The sequence below is a fragment of the Erinaceus europaeus genome, chromosome 2, assembly GCF_950295315.1.
Source record: "Erinaceus europaeus chromosome 2, mEriEur2.1, whole genome shotgun sequence".
Lineage (NCBI taxonomy): Eukaryota > Metazoa > Chordata > Mammalia > Eulipotyphla > Erinaceidae > Erinaceus > Erinaceus europaeus.
This window is the reverse complement of record NC_080163.1, coordinates 157,306,182-157,326,787: the sequence shown is the minus strand read 5'-3', so window position 1 is coordinate 157,326,787 and position 20,606 is coordinate 157,306,182. Positions and strand designations below refer to the sequence as shown.

Sequence of the window (20,606 nt, the reverse complement as noted above, 5' to 3'; positions counted from 1 at the left end):
CAGGCCTGGGTGCACTGTAGTGTATACATTCAACTAGATGCACTACCACCTGGCCCTTTCTAAGGACATAACTTAGCCTTTATTGTTGGTCAGGGTGCCCAATATCTTGAACATTGAATAAATCTAATAGTTTTATCAATATTTTAATGCAACAGTTTAGCACAAAGTATGTGCATATTTTACATACTGTAAGCAATATAAGGTTGCCTTGTGCAAAAGCAATATAAATTTAAAAGTGAGTAAATGAAAAAAAGCATTTAAATTAATAATACCAAGAGCTGGGCCACAGAAATAGCTTGTTTGAATAGTGTGTTGCTTTGCTATACATGAGATACAGGTTTGAGCCTGGCCCCAATCACATTAAAGAAAGCTTTAACATTGTGGTCTCCTTTAATCTCTCTCTCACTCTCTCACTCTATCAAAATAATAATAATAATAATAATAGAATCAAGGGCTAAGAGATAGCTTACTGGATAGGCTATCCAAATGGTCCAGGTTCAAACCCTAGCATCACTTAAGAGTGCCATGTCAGGGGAGTCGGGCGGTAGTACAGTGGGTTAAGTGCACGTGGTGCAAAGCACAAGCACCTGCATGAGGATCCAGGTTCTAGCCCCGGCTCCCCACCTGCAAGGAATCGCTTCACAGACGGTGAAGCAGGTCTGCAGGTGTCCATCTTTCTCTCCCCATCTCTGTCTTCCCCTCCTCTCTCCATTTTTTTCTCTGTCCTATCCAACAATGACAACAAGACTAACTACAACAATAAAACAACAAGGACAACAAAAGGGAATAAATAAATAAACATTAAAAAAAAAAAGAGTGCCATATCACTGGGGGAAATTCTAGTGTTGTGGTGTCTCTCTCTCGGAGTGGTAAAACCAAATATGTGATGTCCAGGTTCTGCAAAAAATAAATCAATAAAAATCAATAAATAAAGCCAATGGTGAGTAGCTATGGTCCAAATAAGGGCTATAACTGCTATATACTAAGACAGATTATTGGAAGTGGATTTAGAAAGAAAATGACCACCAGACTGATGGTCCTTTGAGGATTATACTAGAAGAAAAGTAAAGATCCAACTGAGGCTGTAAGAAATTTAGAATGCAGAGTCCCTGAGGAACTAGAAGTGACAGCAGAGGCTTAGACTTGGTTACTCGTAGTAGAAAGATAACAGAAGTAAAATACCATTAAAAAGAAAGAGGAAGAGTTATCTCACAAAAGCAATAAAAAGGATGTTAAGAGAAATAGTAAAATTTTGGAGAGGAATTTCGGAGAGATGAGTACAGGTTCCCAGGTTTAGGATGACTTAAACTAATGGCAGTGAGTAAAAGGGTGATATTCCATAGACAGCTGCAACAGAGGAAGTAAAGCACGTAGATCAAGCTATAGGCTAGATACAAGGTCTACACACTAGACTTGATGTGTTACAAAGACTGGAAGTCTTTGGCATAGATCACAAAAATGGCCTCAATCTGGGGACCAGATGGTGGCACACCTGGTTAAGCACACACTTTACAGTATGCAAGGAACAGGGTTCAAGTCCCCGGTCCCCACCTGCAGGAGGAAAGCTTCATGAGTGGTGAAGCAGGGCTGCAGGTGTCTCTCTGTCTCTTTCCCTCTCTATCTCCCCCTTCCTTCTCAATTTCTCCCTGTCTCTTTTCAATAATAAATAATAAAATATTTTTAATGGTCTTAATTCTTCACACATCCCTGTCCTTTTGTGCTATGATTTTGCATCTCCTCCCATCAAGAACTAGAATCTAGTTCCTCAACCTTGATTCTGGTCTGATCTTGTGACTTGCTTGGGGACAAGAATGTAGTAGAAGGAATAGTGTGGCATTTCTGAGCCTAGGCTCAAGGACTTTTGTGTATGCCTCAGCATGCAAGAGGTGAGAAACTACATGAAGGAAAAATGAGGGCCCACTAAAGTCAACCAAAGATCCCTAGCTGCAAATACATAAGGGTTCCCAGGAAAGAAAAGATAACTAACCCCAAAGACACACACATTGATTCCAGCCTGACATCTCAGTCTGGTGCTAACACCCAGCTACTAACACTTGCAAATCTCCCCTTTCAATAAACAGAGAGCAGAACCTTTAGGCAAGCAAGGTCTCCAGTGAGCTTTTAGCAGGACTGTTAACTCCTCTTGTATTTATTGTTAAGATTTTCTTCTATGTATGGAGAATGATAGAATTTTTTTTCCATTTGTGGTAGTCTTGGTTTCACATTCATCAAAAGGAAGAAACTGGGTTTCACAAAACGAGGGAGAGTATTAAGATGTGGAGAGAATGAGGTAGCAAAAGCTAAAACAAGTGCTGTGGAATCCAACACACTGAAGAAGGCAAAGGGTATGGTAGAGTTCAGAGGGCATCATCATACTGAAAGAAGCAAGGGACAAAACTGTAAAGATGAGGGCTGAATTTACAGACAAGAATATTCTACTGTCAGAAAGGGATAAGCACTTAGAATGATTTATCACCAAAAGTTGAGACTTCTCCCCTCTGGGTCTATAAAGAACTGGTTTCTGGATGAGGGAAGAAGGTGGATAAATAACACTTATTGTTATTATCTACTAAGCATTGATATATAAACTGAAAAGTCAGAGTTATCTTTCTTAAAAGTCAGGGCAAGGCCGGTTTTACTGGATCCTAAGATCCAGTAAAACCGGTTAAGGAACATGACTTACCTGAGTGCAGCCCAGGTTCAAATCCCAGGACCACCTGGGAGTGTCATGGCACCAGGGCACACTCCAGTGTTAGTGTGTGTTCCTCTCTGTCTCTGTCTCTCTACCTGAGTGAAGACGTTGACCCTGGAGTAGTGAAACTGCATTCAATTCTGAAAAACAAACAAATAAACAAAAAGACCCCCCCCCAAAAAAAAGTGTGGAAAATGTACAAACACACACACACACACACAAGATAAATAAAAGATGAGTAGGGAAGACAGCAAAGTGGTTGTGTAAAAAGATTTTCATGCTTGAGGTTCCAAAGTCCCAGGTAAATTCCCTTTATCACTATAAGCCAGAACAATACTTTGGGGTCTCTCTCCCTCTCTCTCTTTCTCTTTCTCTCACTCTCACTCTCCCTCTCCCTCTCACTCTCTCATTCTCTCCCTCTCTCATGAAAATAAAATATAAAAAATAAATACAATATAAAATTAAGTGAACAAAGCAGATGTACAGAGGATTGTGCAACGAGGGACAATATATACTCAGCACTGTTGTTTTTAGAAGCATACCAACACAGCACTAACATTTAGTGAAGAAAATGAAAAAAAAAGAGTTTCCAGTTATCGTAATGCTGAGAAACGAGACTAACTTAAGGATGACAAACTACACACCAAAAGGTAAAGGGGCAAAAGAGGTTGGGTGGTACTAAGAATAGCTGACATTTCTTGGCAGTCAAGACTGGAGAAGACCTCAAAGGGGCATGAGAAGGAAGGATGAGTCAGGAGGAGTCAGAGGAAAGATAGGTTTGACAAAAAAAAAAAAAAAAGGAAAAGCATAAATTTTAAAAATCTAGTTTTTTAAAATGTCGACTGAATATGGACTTGTGCTCAAAACTTTTGTTACTGATAGTTACAACTTGAAAAATGGCAGTATAAAAATTTAGTAGGTATTTTAAAAAGAGAAATCTGAGTCTAAAATATAGGTAATCAATTAAAATTAGGACATAAGGATTTGCAGTTCCTGCAAAGAGGAACATAAATCACTGGGTATTTTAAGCATACCCAAAATAAAACTTCAAAAACTGAAGAAAGGACAGAAAAGATTTTATCACAGCACATCAGCAAAAGAGGCTTCTCCAAGGAGCAAATGAAAACTAAAATACTGGGCCAGGGAGACAGCATAATGGTTATGGCAAGACTTTCATGCCTATGCCTCTAAGGTCCCAAGTTCAATCCCCAGCACCACTACAAGTCAGAGATGAACAATGCCCTCATCTCTATTTCTATCTCTTTAAAAAACTGAAGAAAATAAGAGATAGGGGAGGCAGGGATGGGGAAAGGAAGAATAAGAAAACTAAAATGAAGTTTATTAAAAATGAAACACTACAGTTTGTACACAGAACCTCACATAAAACCCAAGAAGGGTTTTTATACCTCCACTATCACTCACTCACATGTATCTGCTAAAACTACTTGTTCTAGTCTATTTACTCACTCCTTCTTCCACAGCAAATGAGTGTTTAGCTGGGGACATCATCAGTCATAATTCAGACACATTTCTGAGGTGGGTCTTTCCAAGTGACACAGTGGATAAAGTATTGGCCTCTCAAGCTTGAGGTTCTGAGTTCAATCCCTGGTATTCCTTGTGCCAAAATGCTGCTCTGCTCCTCTCTCTCCCTCTAATTAGTTAATAAATAAAATATTTCTTTTTCTTTCCTTCTTTCTTTCTTTTTTAAAGTAACTTTAATATGTCTTTCACTTGTATCTCTAGACTCCTGGCTCTTCTCTCACTTGGTCAAGATCCATGAACAACTCATCCCCACCATCCATATCTCTATTCCAGCCACCAACTCATAAAATACTGATAAAGAAGGTTTTGTTTATTTGTTTACTTATTTAGCTAGCCACTGGGGTTGCGCTGGTGCTTCATGCCTACATGATTCCATTGCTCCCACTGCACCTGGAAGATTTTATTTTTCCCCTTCTTTTTAGAGAGCGAGCCAGAGCGACAATGAAGGGGAAAGAGAAAGAAAGTGATCAATAAATTTTAAATCACTGATAACCAAAATAAAACATCATGGGCCAGGTGTACCTGGTTAAACAGACACATTACATACAGTGCACAAGAACCCAGGTTCAAGCCCCTTGTCCTCACCTGCAGGAAGAAAGCTTCATGAGTGGTGAGATAGTGCTGCAGGTGTTTTTCTTCCTCTATCTCTCCTTCTCCCCTCTCAACTTTTCTGTCTCAATCCAATTGTAAATTTAAAAAATATATATTAAAATAAATAAATTTTAAAAAGTACAAGGAGAAAGGGAGTGAAACATCACAGCTCCACTCCATAGCTCTTGAGGCTTCCCCAGTACCTGGTGCTTCCATGTGACAGTCGGGGCTCAAACATCATAAAGTGTGTGCTCTATTGACTAAGTCATCTCTTGGCACCAGATAAAAGAGATTTCAAATAACAATTTAAATGCAGAAACTTCCAACAGGCATTACAACAGCTTGGTTATTTCCTAGACATGCCTGGCACATAATAGGTCCACCCTATACTTAGGCAAACATTCAACTGCAACTAAATCTTCTACTCAACATCCTAATCATTATCCCTAATCATAGTTTAGTGCCAAGCACTGTTCTAGATGCTAAACATACAGAAGTTATTAAAACACAGTCCCTACCCTCATGGGATTTGCATTTGAGTGAAAAGATTAAAAAACAAGAAGAAGGAGGAGAAGGAGAAGGAGAAGAAGAAGGAGAAGGAGGAGGAGGAGGAGGAGGAGGAGGAGGAGGAGAAGGAGAAGGAGAAGGAGAAGAAGAAGAAGAAGAAGAAGAAGAAGAAGAAGAAGAAGAAGAAGAAGAAGAAAAAGAAACAAAAACTAAATGAAACTAAACTTCAAACAGTGATATATGCCGTGAAGTCCATACCTGATCAAGGTGGTTAACAGTGGGGGAGGATTTGTGAAAAGGATATTTTCAAGTACTGAAATATTTTTAAATGTTCAGGTCATATTTGAAGATGGCACTGGAATGCAAACAGATTGGTGGGAAGATCTATGGTGAGTTTCAGGTAGAGGGAACAATGTCAGGCAGCCCCGCTGCTCTGCTCCATAGCAGATACTATGGTCTATTTACATAATCATTGTTTTGCCTGAGACCCGCCCTGCCTATAGGGTATTATTTAATCCCACAGGTCCTTCACAACAAGGTCCTTCACAAGTTGCTATGGAAGCTTTCTATCTTCCGCTATTTCCTTTTCTCCACCCCCTTTTCTAGCCATTTCCTTTTCCAACTTGCCACTTCCTTTTCAAAAGATATAAAGGCATTGTCTCTGATCAATAAAGACACATTGCGTTCTGCTCCACCGTGAGTTCCTGGTTCCTCTCCCGTGACGCTGAGTAAGCAGAAGCCCAGGTTAGCTCTGGTCGAGTTCTCTCCAACCCAGAGAGCACGTGCCCAGGAAGAAACACCCTCACACTAGCCCGGCAGAGCAGCAAGCATAAAAGGTATGGTAAGAGACAAAAAGCAAGGGTTGAACAGAGTGGCAGTAAGGAACTGGTAGAAGAAGTGGGGAGAGCTCCAGATGGTGGGTTTGTGGCTCAAATCCTATGTCCATTCCTACTCTCATTTCTGTATCCCTTTATCTCTCTCCTCTTCTCTGCCACATTTTTTTAATTATCTTTATTTATTGGATATAGATAGCCAGAAATCGAGAGGGGAAGGGAAGATAGAGAGGGAGAGAGACAGAGAGACACCTGCTTCAACACTTGTGAAGCTTTCACCCTGCAGGTGGGGACCAGAGGCTCGAACCCATGTCCTTGCACATTGTAACATGTGCACTCAACCAGGTGTGCCACCACCCTGCCCTTCTCTGCCACTTTTTCCACTGAAATGTAATCTTCAACTGTCCTCTCTTTCTACCCTACTATCTCAATATAAGGTTACTAAGTTTACATTTCAAGGTTAATTCCCCTTCATCTTCAGTCTTCATTCCAACATCAACCGATCATCCTTATCCATCATTCAACTAAATTCTATTGCTCAAGCTTATGATCTCTTTTCAGACTTTTAAAATCTCTTTAGCCTCAGATATTACCTTGGAAGTATCTTCTCATTAGCAGTCTCTCCATTTAAGCTTCCATCCCTTCAATATGTATACACCCACATATTCAAACACACACGCACACACAGAGATACATACATATGTAAACATATATACATACAGGGAACTAGGTGGTGGTGCACCCAGGTAAGTACACATATTAGCAAATGCAAGGACCCCAACTTTGAGCCCCCACGCCCTACCTGCTTCGTGAGTGGTGAAGCAGGTGTCTTTCTCTTCCTCTCTAACTCCCTATCCTTTCTCAATTTATCTCTGTCCTGCCTGAAATAAATAAATTAGAAAGAAAAATGGCCACTGGGAATGGTGTATTCATAATGGCAACACTGAGCCCCAGCAATAACCCTGGTGGCAATTAAAACACACACACACTAAAAACTCAGGTCTTTCATTAGACGTTTTGGGACCTCCATAGTATGGTCTCATACGAACATGCTTCCACCATAGACAAAACTCATCTCCACAGACTGTCCCATAAGATCATCCTGGACATGCTTCTAAAAGGAGTTTTGCTAAGATATTATTCTTATGCAGAAAGGCTGCACTTCTCTAAATCTCTCTCTCTCTCTCTTTCTCTCTCTCTTCCTCTATAGAATTCTATTTTTCTTACTTTTTCATTTTAACTTGACTAACCTGACCACACACCTCCACCCCCAACCGAGGATACTTTGCCTTCTTCCAATCTGTTCCCCAAATACTTTCAACCACACCAATCACTGGTTTCAGATTTGAACACCTCCCTATGTAGACATATTCATGCATACACAAATATTTGCACTTACAAGTTTCCTGACCAAACTAGTAACCTGGAAGACAGACCACATTTAATGTCAACCCTAATGAGACATACATTCCTAGGGTAGGGATGGATAGCATAATGGTTATGCAAAGAGACTCATGCCTGAGGTTTCAAAGCCTCAGGTTCAGTTCCCTGCACTACCATAAACTAGCTGAGCAGTGCACTGGTAAAGATGAATAAAATAAATTCCTAATAAGTGCTTAGTAAATAGTCATTTCGATATCTACAATAAATAAGCACTGGCTTTTTCTAGTTCCTATTAAGAGCAGTATAAGCTGGATTACTCAAATTCTCAGAAATCTTTACTTCAGTTACTTCAGTTAGCAAGATAAATAAACTTTTTTTTCCTTTAATTCCACACCCACTGCCCTTCACTGTGATGCCAGTACCAAGTACAATGAAGTGCCACTGCTCATGTATTTCCATGGGATGACAGACAATGCCATCTGCTCCTGAGATGAGTGTGTCATTTGGGGTGTGACCTTAAGTCTGTCCAGTGAAACTCCTATCCAGAAGTTGAGGAAATAAGTAAGGAGAACCTCCTGAGAACCCAAGTCCTTGCAAACTGTACCATGTGCTCTCTACTGGGTGTGCCACCGTCTGGCCTGGAAGGAGAATCTTGGGGGCAATGAGCTGTTGAGACATCACTTGGAGGTGTATGTAACTGGAGGTCTTCCCACTCCTTGAATGTCATATGACCAATGAAGCCAAACAGATGAAAGCAGATTTACATAAGACAGTCCTGACAACATTCTAAATACAGTTAAGCCTGGGGGTAAAAATCTCTTTCCTATTTAACTCGGTTTGAAGACTTTCTCACTTGCAATAGGAAGAGTTTTCACTAATAGCTTTAACCACTTCTCCATTAAAATTTTAATTAGACTTATTTATTAGAACCTTTAAAATAATCCAGATAGTAAAAGGCTGAATTTTTCCTTAATAGTGAATGCATAAAAGAACAGGCCAGAGGCTTCTGGGTTTCTGCTTATTTGTTTGTTTGTTGTACAACCCAGGAATAAACCAAGACTTCAGGAATGTGCTATCTCACTGCTGAGCAACCTCCCCTGACAAGAGTTTTTCTTTTTATTTTAGAGAGAACAAGGAATCAAAGAGACGGAAAAGACACTTAAGCATAAGGGCCAAGAGAACACACTTTACTATGTGCAAGGGTTGGTTTGAGCCCCAGAACCACATGGGAACACTGTGCAAATGGGAAGCTTCACAAATGGCAGAGCAGAGCTGTAGTGTCTCTCTTACCCTCTAATAAAAACAAACAAATAAATCAATAAATAAATAAGAAAAAAAAAAGTCACTTCACCACCCACGGAGCTTCCCCCGGTACTGTCCAAGGTACTCCCAAGTGGAACAGGGGATTGAACTGAGGGCCTTACACTTGGTAAGGTGTGTGCTTTAAGCTATTTCCCAGCCCCCTGAATTATTAATTTTTAAAATTTTTATTTAATTTGTCCATTTTCTAAGAAAATCAACTTTTAGCCAGTCTTTCACATTTCACAAGTACTATCTAGTCAGGACAACATTTGGGGCTTTTATTGCTATACCGAGATTTATAAAAATAAACTGTAGGACTTTCAGTTATTCTACAGCACTATAAAATCCCTGGCTCATTACAAATCAACTATGGAAACTGCTGGAAGATCTCAGCATATAGTACAGTTACTTACACTGCATCAAATTAAAATATTAAACAGCTTAGGTTAGCAAGTTGGGTAGTGTGCTGCTTTGCCATGACCCAGGTTTGAGCCCGGCCCCCACAGCATTAAAAGAAGCTTTGGGACTTTGGTGTTGTGGTCTCTTTCACTACCTCTGTCTCACTGCATCTACCAAAGAATATGTATGTGTACACACACACACACACACATAAAACATTTCAAGTCATCATCACATTTAATATATTCCTTCTCTATAAACATTTCAGTCATTGTTGAAAAGACCACAAAACTTGCAACCTTTGGAATAGAACGGTCTGACTTAAAACCTATCTTCTCCAAAACAGTGTTTCAGCTATATAGAGTGAAATCCAAATATTTGTTGGTGCTTTTTTGCTTAATTCACAGGTTATCAAGACATTTGAATAATTCTCTTATAAGCGAAGTAAAATTTAAATTAAGATCAGGAACAAAATGCATCATACAAGAAAGCTATTTTCTGTGCTTTATACAAGCATAGAATATATTTAAGAGAACACAGCCTCCCTGAGGAAGGGATTAAGAATACAAACCCAGGAAACAAAGAAAATAAAATGATCTACTACAAAGGAGGAAGATAAAGCCTGTCAGAAATTCATGCAGACCTTGAATAAAAGCTCCTACTCCTTATATTTGAAACAAGATTTAAAAAAAAAGCTGAATCCCCTTCAAAATATATTGAATTTGTAAATATACTAAGCAAAAAATCCTGTTCTCCCTTTTTAACTAAACTCAAAAGAGAATCTCCAAGTATTTATGACATTAGCATGTCACAAGATTCAATGTGAAATTGTGACTAATAATAAAGGAAATACCATGAAATGTTTTAATTCATAAATGACTGCTGTGGTTTTCAACTGTTACTAAATTTTTTCCCAACAATCCCACTTAATAACCACTTAATGTTTCTTCTCAAATAACTGTTATGAAAGGATATATCATCCTGCAAAAATGTATGCACACACATATACACTCCCTTTTTACACCATTACTGTAATGGTTCAGTTATATTTTTCAAATTTCTTAAATACCTCCTTATTGAGAAGCTTAATTGGGGCCAGGTGGTGCATCTGGCTAAGCACACACACTACAGTGTAGAAGGACACAGGTTCAAGCCCCTGGTCCCTACTTGCAGAGAGAAGCTTCAGGAGTTGTGAAGCAGGGCTACAGGTGTCTCTCTGTCTCTCTCCCTCTATATCTCCCCCACCCCTCTCAATATCTCCCTGTCTCTAGCCAATAAGTAATTAATTAACTTTAAAAAACAAGTTTATTTAATATATACTACTTGACTCTCACTATTAAGAGTCTCAACCTAAATTGAGATAAATCTGCAACTTCTATCCCCTCTCTCGTGAAAGTGTCATGTCCATCCCAATGGTTTCACTACATACTAGAATTTTACACCAGAATTCTTTCAGCTCTGAGCTTTCTCTTGTGTTCCAGGGCATCTGCTCTAAAGGCCTACTTGAAGTATCTATGGAGACAGTCCATCAAACTATCAAATATCAGTTTTAACTTCTGTTTAAAGCAAGTTTTGTCCTCTGACCTCTCTGCTTCAGTTCAAGGTCCTGCTCATCCAACATCCAGGCCACAAATTCAAGTCATCTCTGGCTCCTCTTTCTCTCTTTCTAAATTTCAGATGTTATGGTCAGTGCCCACTTCTCCTTCACACTCATACTTGCATCATTGGGGTTCAAATCCTTCTTATATTTCATCTCCAGTGGACAGTGGCATCCTCCCTACCTGACAGTTGTCTAGCTTTCCCCTAAATCTAGTCAAAAGGTCAGAACCATCCTCACAAAGTACAACTCCAACCAAACCACCAGTTCACTCAAAGAGTTTTCATTTAGTAAGTAGAGGACAGTACTATGGGGGGGCCAGGAGGTTGTGTGCAGAAAGATACAGTTTCCAACCCCTGCTTCCCACCTGCAGAGAGGATGCTTCCCAAGTAGTGAAGCAGGTCTGCAGGTGTCTTTCTTTCTCTCCCTCCTTATCTCCCCTTCACTAACAATTTTTTTCTACCCTGTCAAAAGAAAAAAAAAAAAAGAAAAAAGAAAAAAAATGACCGCTGGGAGCAGTGGATTTGTAGTGCCAGAACCCAGCCCCAGCAATAGGCCTGGTGGCAAATAAATAAATAAAACATAGTGCTAGTTAGTTGCCTTTCCAACAGCTTTCTTTCTTGCAAATAGAGCATAAAACCAAGTATATTCACAAGTCATTATGCTTAGTCCCAGGTAATGGGATTGGACTGATCTGAAATGTTCCTGACAGTAATCTTTGTCAGTAATTGGTCTAGGGTGGGCATGTGTACCAATTCTATTCAATAAAGTTAGAGTCTCGAAGAAAAGTTATTCTTTTTGGTAGGAGATATACAGAAGGTAAAAGTCTCCTTCTGCTATCATTCCCTTCACCACCACTACCCTGCTTCTTTTCATGGTTACTATCAAGTGAGGCTGGGATGCCTACAGCTGCAGTAGGCAACTTCAGACCATGATGAAGATTGCTGAAACACAAAGAGTGATAGGACTAAAAGGTGAAGCAAACAATGTTTCTAGAAGACAAGACTGAACCATATAAAACAGCTTGAGACTATCTACTTAAAAATGTCCTTGTAATTAAATAAATGTCCTTATGGCTGATCCCATCACTTCTTGGGTATTCTGTTACTTGCAGCCCAAAGCATTCTAACTGATGAAACTATAAAGCTCAAACTCTTAGGGTTGGACAATGGTGCACCCGGTTGAGTGCATACTTTACAAAGATTAAACTCTTTCCCCACACCACCATAAAACCAGAGCTGATCAATGCTCTGGAAAAAAAAAAAAAATCTTTACCTTACCATGAAAGACTATCAAACCATGCTACTCATGGCATGGCCTATATACACTCAATATCAGCATCACTGAGAGAGAGCACCATCCAGAAAGAATCTGTATAAGTTAAGCTGCAACCAACCATCTTTTCTATTAAAAAGATCTCCAGGTGATCTTTATACCTGTCAAATAATGCACTTTAGAATATAATTACTAATATACTTTTTTTCCATTTCATCTACTACCCTGCATGTCATAAGGGACACTGGGTATGTATTTCTATAGGACAGTGACCTAATTATACTTAGGTTTGCACATCATTTGTTGTTTGTTTTCTATCTCTTCTTAATCAAAAGTTTCACAGCTAAAGTCTTATGGGAGCTTATGAGAACACAAGGAGTCATGTAGAGAGATGAGGAGGGGAGAGAACCATGATGAACTGTGGAAACTATGACCACTCAAAGATCTGAAGATAAACTAGCAGATGTTGCCATGCAATGGTACAAAGCCCAGCACTGTCAAGTTGGTGATCATTTCTCAAGCATAGCTGAAAATCTAGATTTATATGTAAAAGCTTTCAGATGCAGATTATATAAGCCCTCAAGTGCACTCAGCAATCCCTTCACATTTATGATTTGACAATTGTTAAAATATCTATATACAAAATGAATATTAGGAGTCACAATGACTTTATCTAAAATTAATCTTCTTTGAATAACTGAACTCTAGTAACTACTGAGCACAGGGTTTTTAATTAGAATAACAGTGTTTGGTATAGCAAAATGAAGACTATATAGATCTCTAGCGGGTGTGAGCAGGACTATTTCATCCATTAGTCTCTGTGACCAGAAACCTAGAAATATATGACTCTCAAGGGCTCACAGAAATGTTCAAAATATAAGAAAAATGTATTTGTCTACACAGAACACAGGCTATAAGGCTAAAACTAACAGAGGTCTATTACATTTACAGAAAATGTAGACTTAAGTCAACTTATCAACATCTGTTCAGATATGCTGTCATAACACATTATATAAAACAAGGGATAGGGGTGGGGATGCATTTCTATGTCGGACATGATGTGTAGGGAGCCAAGATCAACTGTGCTTAGAACCTGCCAAGTTCCTAAAAGGGCCCTTTGTGCCAAACAGAAACCACCATCCTGCCCTAAGTCTTGTCTTCCTTATAGCAACCACACATTATTTCTTTACCCAGTTCTGGTGTTCCGAAAGTTTGGTCCTTGAAATCTCATATGATTGTACCATCCAAAGGGTGTTGGACTGCCACTTCAAAGCAAGGCCTTTAACCTCAACACTGGCATCACTAACCATTAAAAACACTGCAGACTGAGTCCCATCTGCAAAAATTCTTGTTGAATTGTTTTGAGATGGGGCTGCACCTAGTGGAATGCACACGTTACAGTACACAGGGATCCAGGTTCAAACACCTGAACGCCTGATTCCACCTGCAAGGCAAAAACTTTGCTAGTAATGAAATAGTGCTGCAGGTGTCCCTCTGTCTCTCTTCCTCTCTATCTCCACTTCCCTCTCACTTTCTGACTATCTCTACCCAATAAATAAATAAAGATAATAATAATAATAGTAAAGAACTGTTTTGGGATAAGACTGAGCATGAGCATCTTTTACAAAGCACTCTCAAGCAACTAGGGCTTTAAGTACTGCCAGGGCTGAAAACCTTATGTTCTAGAAGCAATTAAAATATATATATATCAGTGATTTAACAATGTTTACAAGATTGTAAGATAACAGAGATAAAATTCCATACAGTTCCCACCACCAGAGATCCATGTCCTATCCCCTCCATTGGCAACTTCCGTATTATTTATCCCTCTGGGAGTATGAACCAAAATTCTTTATGAGGTGCAAGAGGTGGGAAGGTCTGGCTTCTGTAATTGTAGAAGCTTTTTAAAAAAAAAAAAAAAAAAAAAAAAAAGATAAACATAGAGAGATAGAGACAGTAAGAGATCATAGCACCAAAGATTTCTTCTCTGCAGTGGGGGCCAGCTTGAATCTGGGTTGTGTACATAGCAAAAGCAGCTCACTATTCAACTGAGCTATTTCATAGGCCATTTATTTTTCTCTCTTTTCTTCCTTCCTCCCTTCTTTATGCAGTTGCTGTTCTAGAAGTATTTTGAGAAACATTCATTGAGTTAACAAACTCCCAGTTGTTCCATCTTATTAACTAGATTTTCTTTCTATTTGAGGCTTGGAACAAATGATGTTCATGCTACCATGAAGAGGTTTTATTACCTGGAAAAAGGGTCAATGAACTTTCTGTAAAGGGTACAAAATAAAATAAAATGTTTAGGCTATTGCAGTCCATATAGACTTTGTCACAACTACTCAACACTGCATGAAAGTGGCAACAGACAGTATATAAATAAATGAATGGAGCAGTATTCCAGTAGGGCTTTATGGACATAAATGTGGATTTCGTGTAATTTTCATAATCATTAATATTCACCTTTGGATTTCTTTCAATCTTTTAAAAGTATAAAAACTGTTGTTGTTGTTGTTTTTAAGATAATGATAGCAGGTAATGAGAGAGGGAAAGAGATTCCAGCACTGAAGCTCCCTTCAATTGTGGGAGTGAGGAGAATGGGGGAAGGGGAGCAACCTAGAATCTGACTGAGTACATGACAAATCAGTGCACTATCCAAGTGAACTAAAGCTTTTCTTTCCTTTTTCTTTTTTTCAACCAGACCACTGCTAAGCACCAGCTTGGGGGTGATGCTGGGGATTGAACCTGAGGCCTTTGGTGTCTTAGACATGAAAAACATTTTGCTAAACCATTATGTTATCTACCCAGCCTATAAAAATTATTCTTAACTTGCACAGCAAGCATACTGATTTTAATTATTTTTTAATTTGCTGGCAACATTTAAAATTGAGGATATTTCTCACAAAAATCAGATTATTATTATCTTGGAAAAATAATGGGTTGTGGTCCAGGAAGTGGCACAGTGGATATAACATTGGACTCTCAAGCATGAGGTCCTAAGTTTGATTCTTGGCAGCACCTGTACCCAGAGTGATGTCTGGTTCTTTCTCTTTCTCCTCCTGTCCCTCACATTAATAAATAAATAAAATATCTTTTATAAGTAAATAAATAATGGGGCCTGGTGGTGGCACACAAGGTTGAGTACATGTTACCATGCTGAAAGACTCAGGTTCAAGCTCCCAATTCCCACCTGCAGGGAGCAAGCTTCACAATTTGTGAAGCAGTGCTGCAGGTGTCTCTCTTTCACTATCTCTATCTCCCCTTCCTCCTCCATTTCTCTTTGTCCTATAAAATAAAAGGAAGAGGAAAAAAGGTTTTTTAAAAGCTGGGGAAACAATATAATGGTTATGCAAAGGACTTTCATGTCTGAGGACCTGAGGTCCTAGGTTCAATCCTCAGCACCACCATATGCCAGAGCTGATCAGTGCTCTGGTCAGTCGATTTCTCCCTCTCTTTCTCTCTCTCTCTCTCTAAAAGTAAAAAAAAATAATAAATTAAATTAAAGTTTTTATAAAAAGTAGTTACACAATATGTGGAAAGACTGGTCCAAAGTGCTGGCATAGCATCAAACTTGCAGTACAGAACAAGATTATTCCTTTAAGTGGAATTTGTTCTTCACTTGACTACAAGCCCATCTTCTGAATGAGGATAACCAGTTATCCCCTAGGGGTGGGAAAGCTCTTTTCTGCCAAGGCCATTTGGATATTCATAATATCATTCACAGACTATACAAGGTTATCAACTTAAAAATTAGCATTTAACATTGCTATGGAAAAAAAAAAAGGTCCATGTGCTTTGGCTGGGGCAATCTAAAGGATTCTGCAGGCCCACCCTTTCTGTAGGCATTATGAATTATAACCCCTGCCTCAACGTCCTTGAAAAACATGGTTCTACTTCAGATGGCAGCTTAATGTCTTCTGTGAAGACCTGAAATGGAGATCAGCTCTCCAAACTAAATCATCAGTTCTCATGATAGTATAAGGTATCAGCTTAACAGTAATTCCAACCACGTCCTAGTCCTATTCTCAATATTTTCAATGTGAACCAGATTTTTACAGTAGATAGACAAATGTCAAACTACTCTTCAACTCCTCTTATCCTTTGATTCAAATTAGCCAAGGCAGAAGTCCCATGCGATGGAATAAAACCTACCAGAACATCTTCACTAAACAGAATGTTAACAACATATAATAATTAGGAAACATGGTTTAGAGCTGATAGAGTAAAGACAACATAGTACTTATTAGTCTACACAGGCTAAGAAATCAAGTCAAGTTCTGAAATGGAAGGTGATTCTAAGAAGATGCAGAAAAAGTTAGTAACTAGAATTTAGTCCAAGTTCATTATTTGTATCACCTTACTTACACCTATGCTAAATACAATAGTTTAATTTAAGGTAACAAACTTCTGACAGCTACATGCAAATTGGTATGTTGTATATTGTCTTCTTGCTGGTTAAAGAACATACTGAACACAGGGAAAGAAAAAAATTCCAGTGTGTCTACAGTCTCTATGTAGAGATGTGTGAATGAGAAAGGGAGAGGGATTAGTTTAATTTGTTAGCCACATTAGAAAAAGAAATGTTCAAACAGGAGATTTTCCACTTGAAATTAAAATGGAAATTAGTCCTTAGAAAATACAGATGACTTTAAGTTTATACATCAGTGGCTGGTTCATGAATTATTAACTGATTTTAATGATCCTGACTATATTTTATTTGAAGTTATTCTACTCACAACGACTTTTGAACCCTCAAAACTCTTTCATCCATTCTCCATAGAGTGCACGTTCATGAGTGCTGACATTTAAAAAGGATCCATATACTCACAGAATGTAAAGATAATACACATGCATATAATTTATACAAAGGGCTCTGTTCATTTGTTAAAGAGAGAAATGAATGAAACCCTATTATTCACGGTTTGTAAATAAATTTAAAGATAAGTGCTAACTTTTCACTAGTTAAGGCTGAAGTGGAGGGTTCTGTATTTCTCCTAAAGTTTCTCAGATGGTCATTAAAACAAGAAAGGGCAGAAATATACTTTCTTTGAAACCCATCCTTTCCCACCCAGAAAGATAAGACAAGTCATCAAAAGTTAAGTCCTAAGAGATTAATAATTACAAGTGTTTTGAAATAAAATTAAAAGCATGTCTTTGATGCAAGTTTTTACATTTTCAATATAAACCTGTACTAAGCAGCACCACTTCAGACTCAAAAACAAAATCCTATAAACCTTTAATTAGCACTTGATGTTTTATACCCATAAAGTTAATACTTCCTTCTCTACTACACTCTCCCTATAAAGAAAAATTATAGGGAATAAAATTGGGTTTTTCGGTCTTGAAATAAAATTAGGAAAATAAAATACTGTGGCTCAGTTTAAAGATTACAGTGTTTTTATCTTCAAGGAAGTAAACACAAATATCCCTTACAGTTAGTACAATTTGATTTCTACCATTATTAAGTGCTATGTCTATCTAACTTTGATAAGTTGAGTACACAGGACTTATGATGGCCAGATTGCTGAATTACTAAGAAACCAAGATATTTCAGGCAAATAGCTGCTTGAAAAAAAAATTATGACAGCAAGCTCAGTAGTAATCTTTACTGCTGAAGGTGAATGAGTATCTCAATAAATAATACCTGTTTTCAAGCTTGAAAATAAAAGCCTCCCTGAAATAAATGTCCTGAGTTTAAATTGACTCAAAATAGCCTTTCTCAAAAAATAAAGAGAGAGACACACACAAAACACCCACAATTTCCTCTGGTCCCTTGAAGTACCCTTGGGATCCAGTGAACAGAGAGATTTGCCACGCATTGCAGTGACTGGATTAGTACAAAAGGTTTCTATTTTGGTGTCATTCGAGTGTTGCTGATCTTAAATCAGAGAAGAAGTAGTTACATTAGGCAAGGTAATGGCTTCCAAAAATAAGAGCATGCCTAGCTATACAAGGTTTGCATACACAGGCTAAGTTGTAAGGAGATAAATAATACCCCACTGGAACAATTAGATGGATTCTCAGAAACACTACATACTTAATTAGGCTGCCTAAGTCCCTAACTGAGTATACATGGGGGACTTTTTAAAACATTTAATAACCTGAGTAAGTCTAAAATGAGAGGACAGAAAGTAACCCTTAACTCTAGCTACAGGGTTAGGCCTTCTCATGCCTCTCTTTCAAAGCTTAATATAGGACTCTAGGAATTTCGAGAGCATGAACGCCTCTCCCCTCCCAACACCACCGAAGGGTTAGTAAAACACAGTGAATAATGTCCCCTCATTTTTACCCCGGTGCAAAGGCCCCCTCAGTCATGCGTGGAGCTGGGTGAAGATGCCACACGGGTGAGGAAGAGAGACCCTAACGGTCGTTCACAAACTTCAGCACTGGAGTTGGGAATGGGGTATAAACAAATAGAAAGCCCCCATCAGCTATGGGGCACAGCAAACTGTTCCTCACTCTAGATACAATTCCTCCTCTTCCTGTTATTTACTCATTAGTCTTGTATAGCACCTTTCTTTCAGCAAGCTCCTTATTTCCTCTTCTGTTATCCAAGCAATCATAAACAAACTACGATTTGAAAGACAAAAAAAGGAGGGGGGAGGAGGAGGAAGAAGAAGAAGGAAAAAAAAAATTCAAAAGGCACTGGCCATCCAGAGCACAGCTCTTTCTCTGAAAGTCACCCTCGGGGTGATGTTGTCTACAAAGCTTGGCCCCGGGGGCTTCAGCTGGAGCGAGAACATGAGTCCCCAGGCTCAAGGGCTGCGGCTCCGCACCGTCTCCCAGCTCCCAGCTCCCAGCTCCCAGCTCCGCCAGCGGCCCTTCGTAGGTCCATCTTCGCCACCTGAAACCCTCGATCCTCGAAGTTGGCTTTGGGGGAGGGAAAGGAGGTGGGGCGACCCAGGTGTGGTGAGGTTTCCAACCCCTATCTCCCCGAAAGGTAAAACCTAACACTCCCCCACCCCCAGAGCTCCCCCTCACCCCACCCCCCCAATGAAAGCTGAGAAGCCACTTGCGGCTCACTCTGGAGAGGACCAGCACCTCCGTTGCGGGTTCCCAAGCGCCCTAGGCAGAGAACCCCCCAAACATCACCTGCGGAGGGGGGAAGGGGGCCTCACCACTTCGCCCCCCTCCATTCCTAGGGCTCGCTCAAAAAGTTTGTTCCTTGCCCTCCCGAGGCGCCTCCGAGTCCAGCATTCTGCAGAGACCCGGAGAGATGGGGCGGACCCGGGAAAGAGGAGGCGGGTGGTGAGGTCTCGGGCCAAGAGGACCGGGGACTCGTGCCTGGCCACCCCCCTCCACACACACTCACACAATAAAGGGGAGTGTGATCGCGTTTACTAATAGCAACAAAGACTCACATGCGAGTCCTTACCCGCCCCCCCCTCCCCCCCAGTCCAAGGGTTGCTCTTTGCTTCTTTGGGGCAGCACTAGAAAGTCGCTAGGGTCAGGGGGAGTGGGAGGAGGGGCAGGCAGAGGGGAGCGCCCCAAGGAGGGACAAAAAAAGGGGTGAGATAAGGGGCCGAAAGAGTAGATGGTGAGAGTTGTACTGACACCGAGACGCACCGGGGAAAAAGCGCAGAGGGGAGGGAAGAGGGGAGAGAAAAGTGCAAGCCGAGGGGAGCAGGGGTGCGGAGCGCGCCCGGATGGAGAGGTGGCCCCCCGCCCCCCCGGCCCGGCCCGGCCCGGTCACCTTGCTGTAGCCGTAGTACCCAAGGCACTGCGCGAAGTCCAGGCCGGCGGGGTCCCCGGCCGCCGCGGGGTAGAACCTCACATCCATGCCGGAGCCGGGACCAGGACCGGGACCGGGGGCCGGGGCTGGGGCTCGCCGGGGCCGGCGCCCGCCTCCTCGGAACCGCTAGATCCACCGTCGGGGGGCGCCCGACCGGGGTTGCCCGGGGGGGGGGGGGGCGTCGAGCGAGACTCGGGGCTGGAGGGGCGCCGCGAGCGGAGCCGGAGCAGCCCGGGAGCCTCGGCCGCCGCACACAAAGGCGCGGCCACGCGAGCCGCCCGAGAGCGGGAGGCGGCCCGGGGGGACGCGCCCCGCCGGGGCACCGAGGCACCTCTGCGCGCGGGCCGGGGGCGCGGGGCGCGGCGCCGGGGCTCGGGGCGGCGCGGCGAGTTCAGGTGCGCTGGGCGAGGCTGGGACGGCGGCGGCGGCTGCGGCGGTGAGCCCCGCTCCTCCTCCTCCTCCCGGGGCGGACTGAGGAGAGGAGCGGCGGAGACAAGGGGCCCGGCCCCTCCCCTCTCTCTCCCCCTCCTGCCTCCGCGCGGGTCCCCTCCCCGCGCCTCCGCCGCTCCGCCCCTCCCACCGCAGGCAGCTGGCGCGCCGCCCGCCCCGCCGGTGCGCTCCCCTGCCCGGCCCGGCCCGGCCCGGCCCGGCCCGGCCCGCCCCGCCCACTCCGCCCCGCCCGGCACGACCCGGCCCGGCCAGGGTCCGCTCACTCTGCGCCCCGCGCAGCCCTCGCCTGCCCCATCGGCCTCC

The 20,606-nt window shown here is 41.5% G+C and overlaps 1 protein-coding gene across 4 annotated transcripts in view; it reads right to left on the bottom strand.

Annotated features, from left to right (window-relative positions):
- Positions 1–20,401, bottom strand: part of TOX3 (TOX high mobility group box family member 3) — a 136,274-nt gene extending 115,873 nt beyond the window's left edge. For 2 of the 4 annotated variants that reach the window (XM_060185554.1, XM_060185556.1), the window contains exon 1: positions 19,815–20,400. In XM_060185554.1, the coding sequence (XP_060041537.1) occupies positions 19,815–19,901 (87 nt within the window). In that variant the 5' untranslated portion in view covers positions 19,902–20,400. Of the gene's footprint in view, positions 1–19,814 lie in introns of all 4 variants that reach the window. The other 2 variants (XM_060185555.1, XM_007538368.3) reach the window with 2 other exon arrangements.
- Positions 20,402–20,606: the final 205 nt, after the last annotated feature.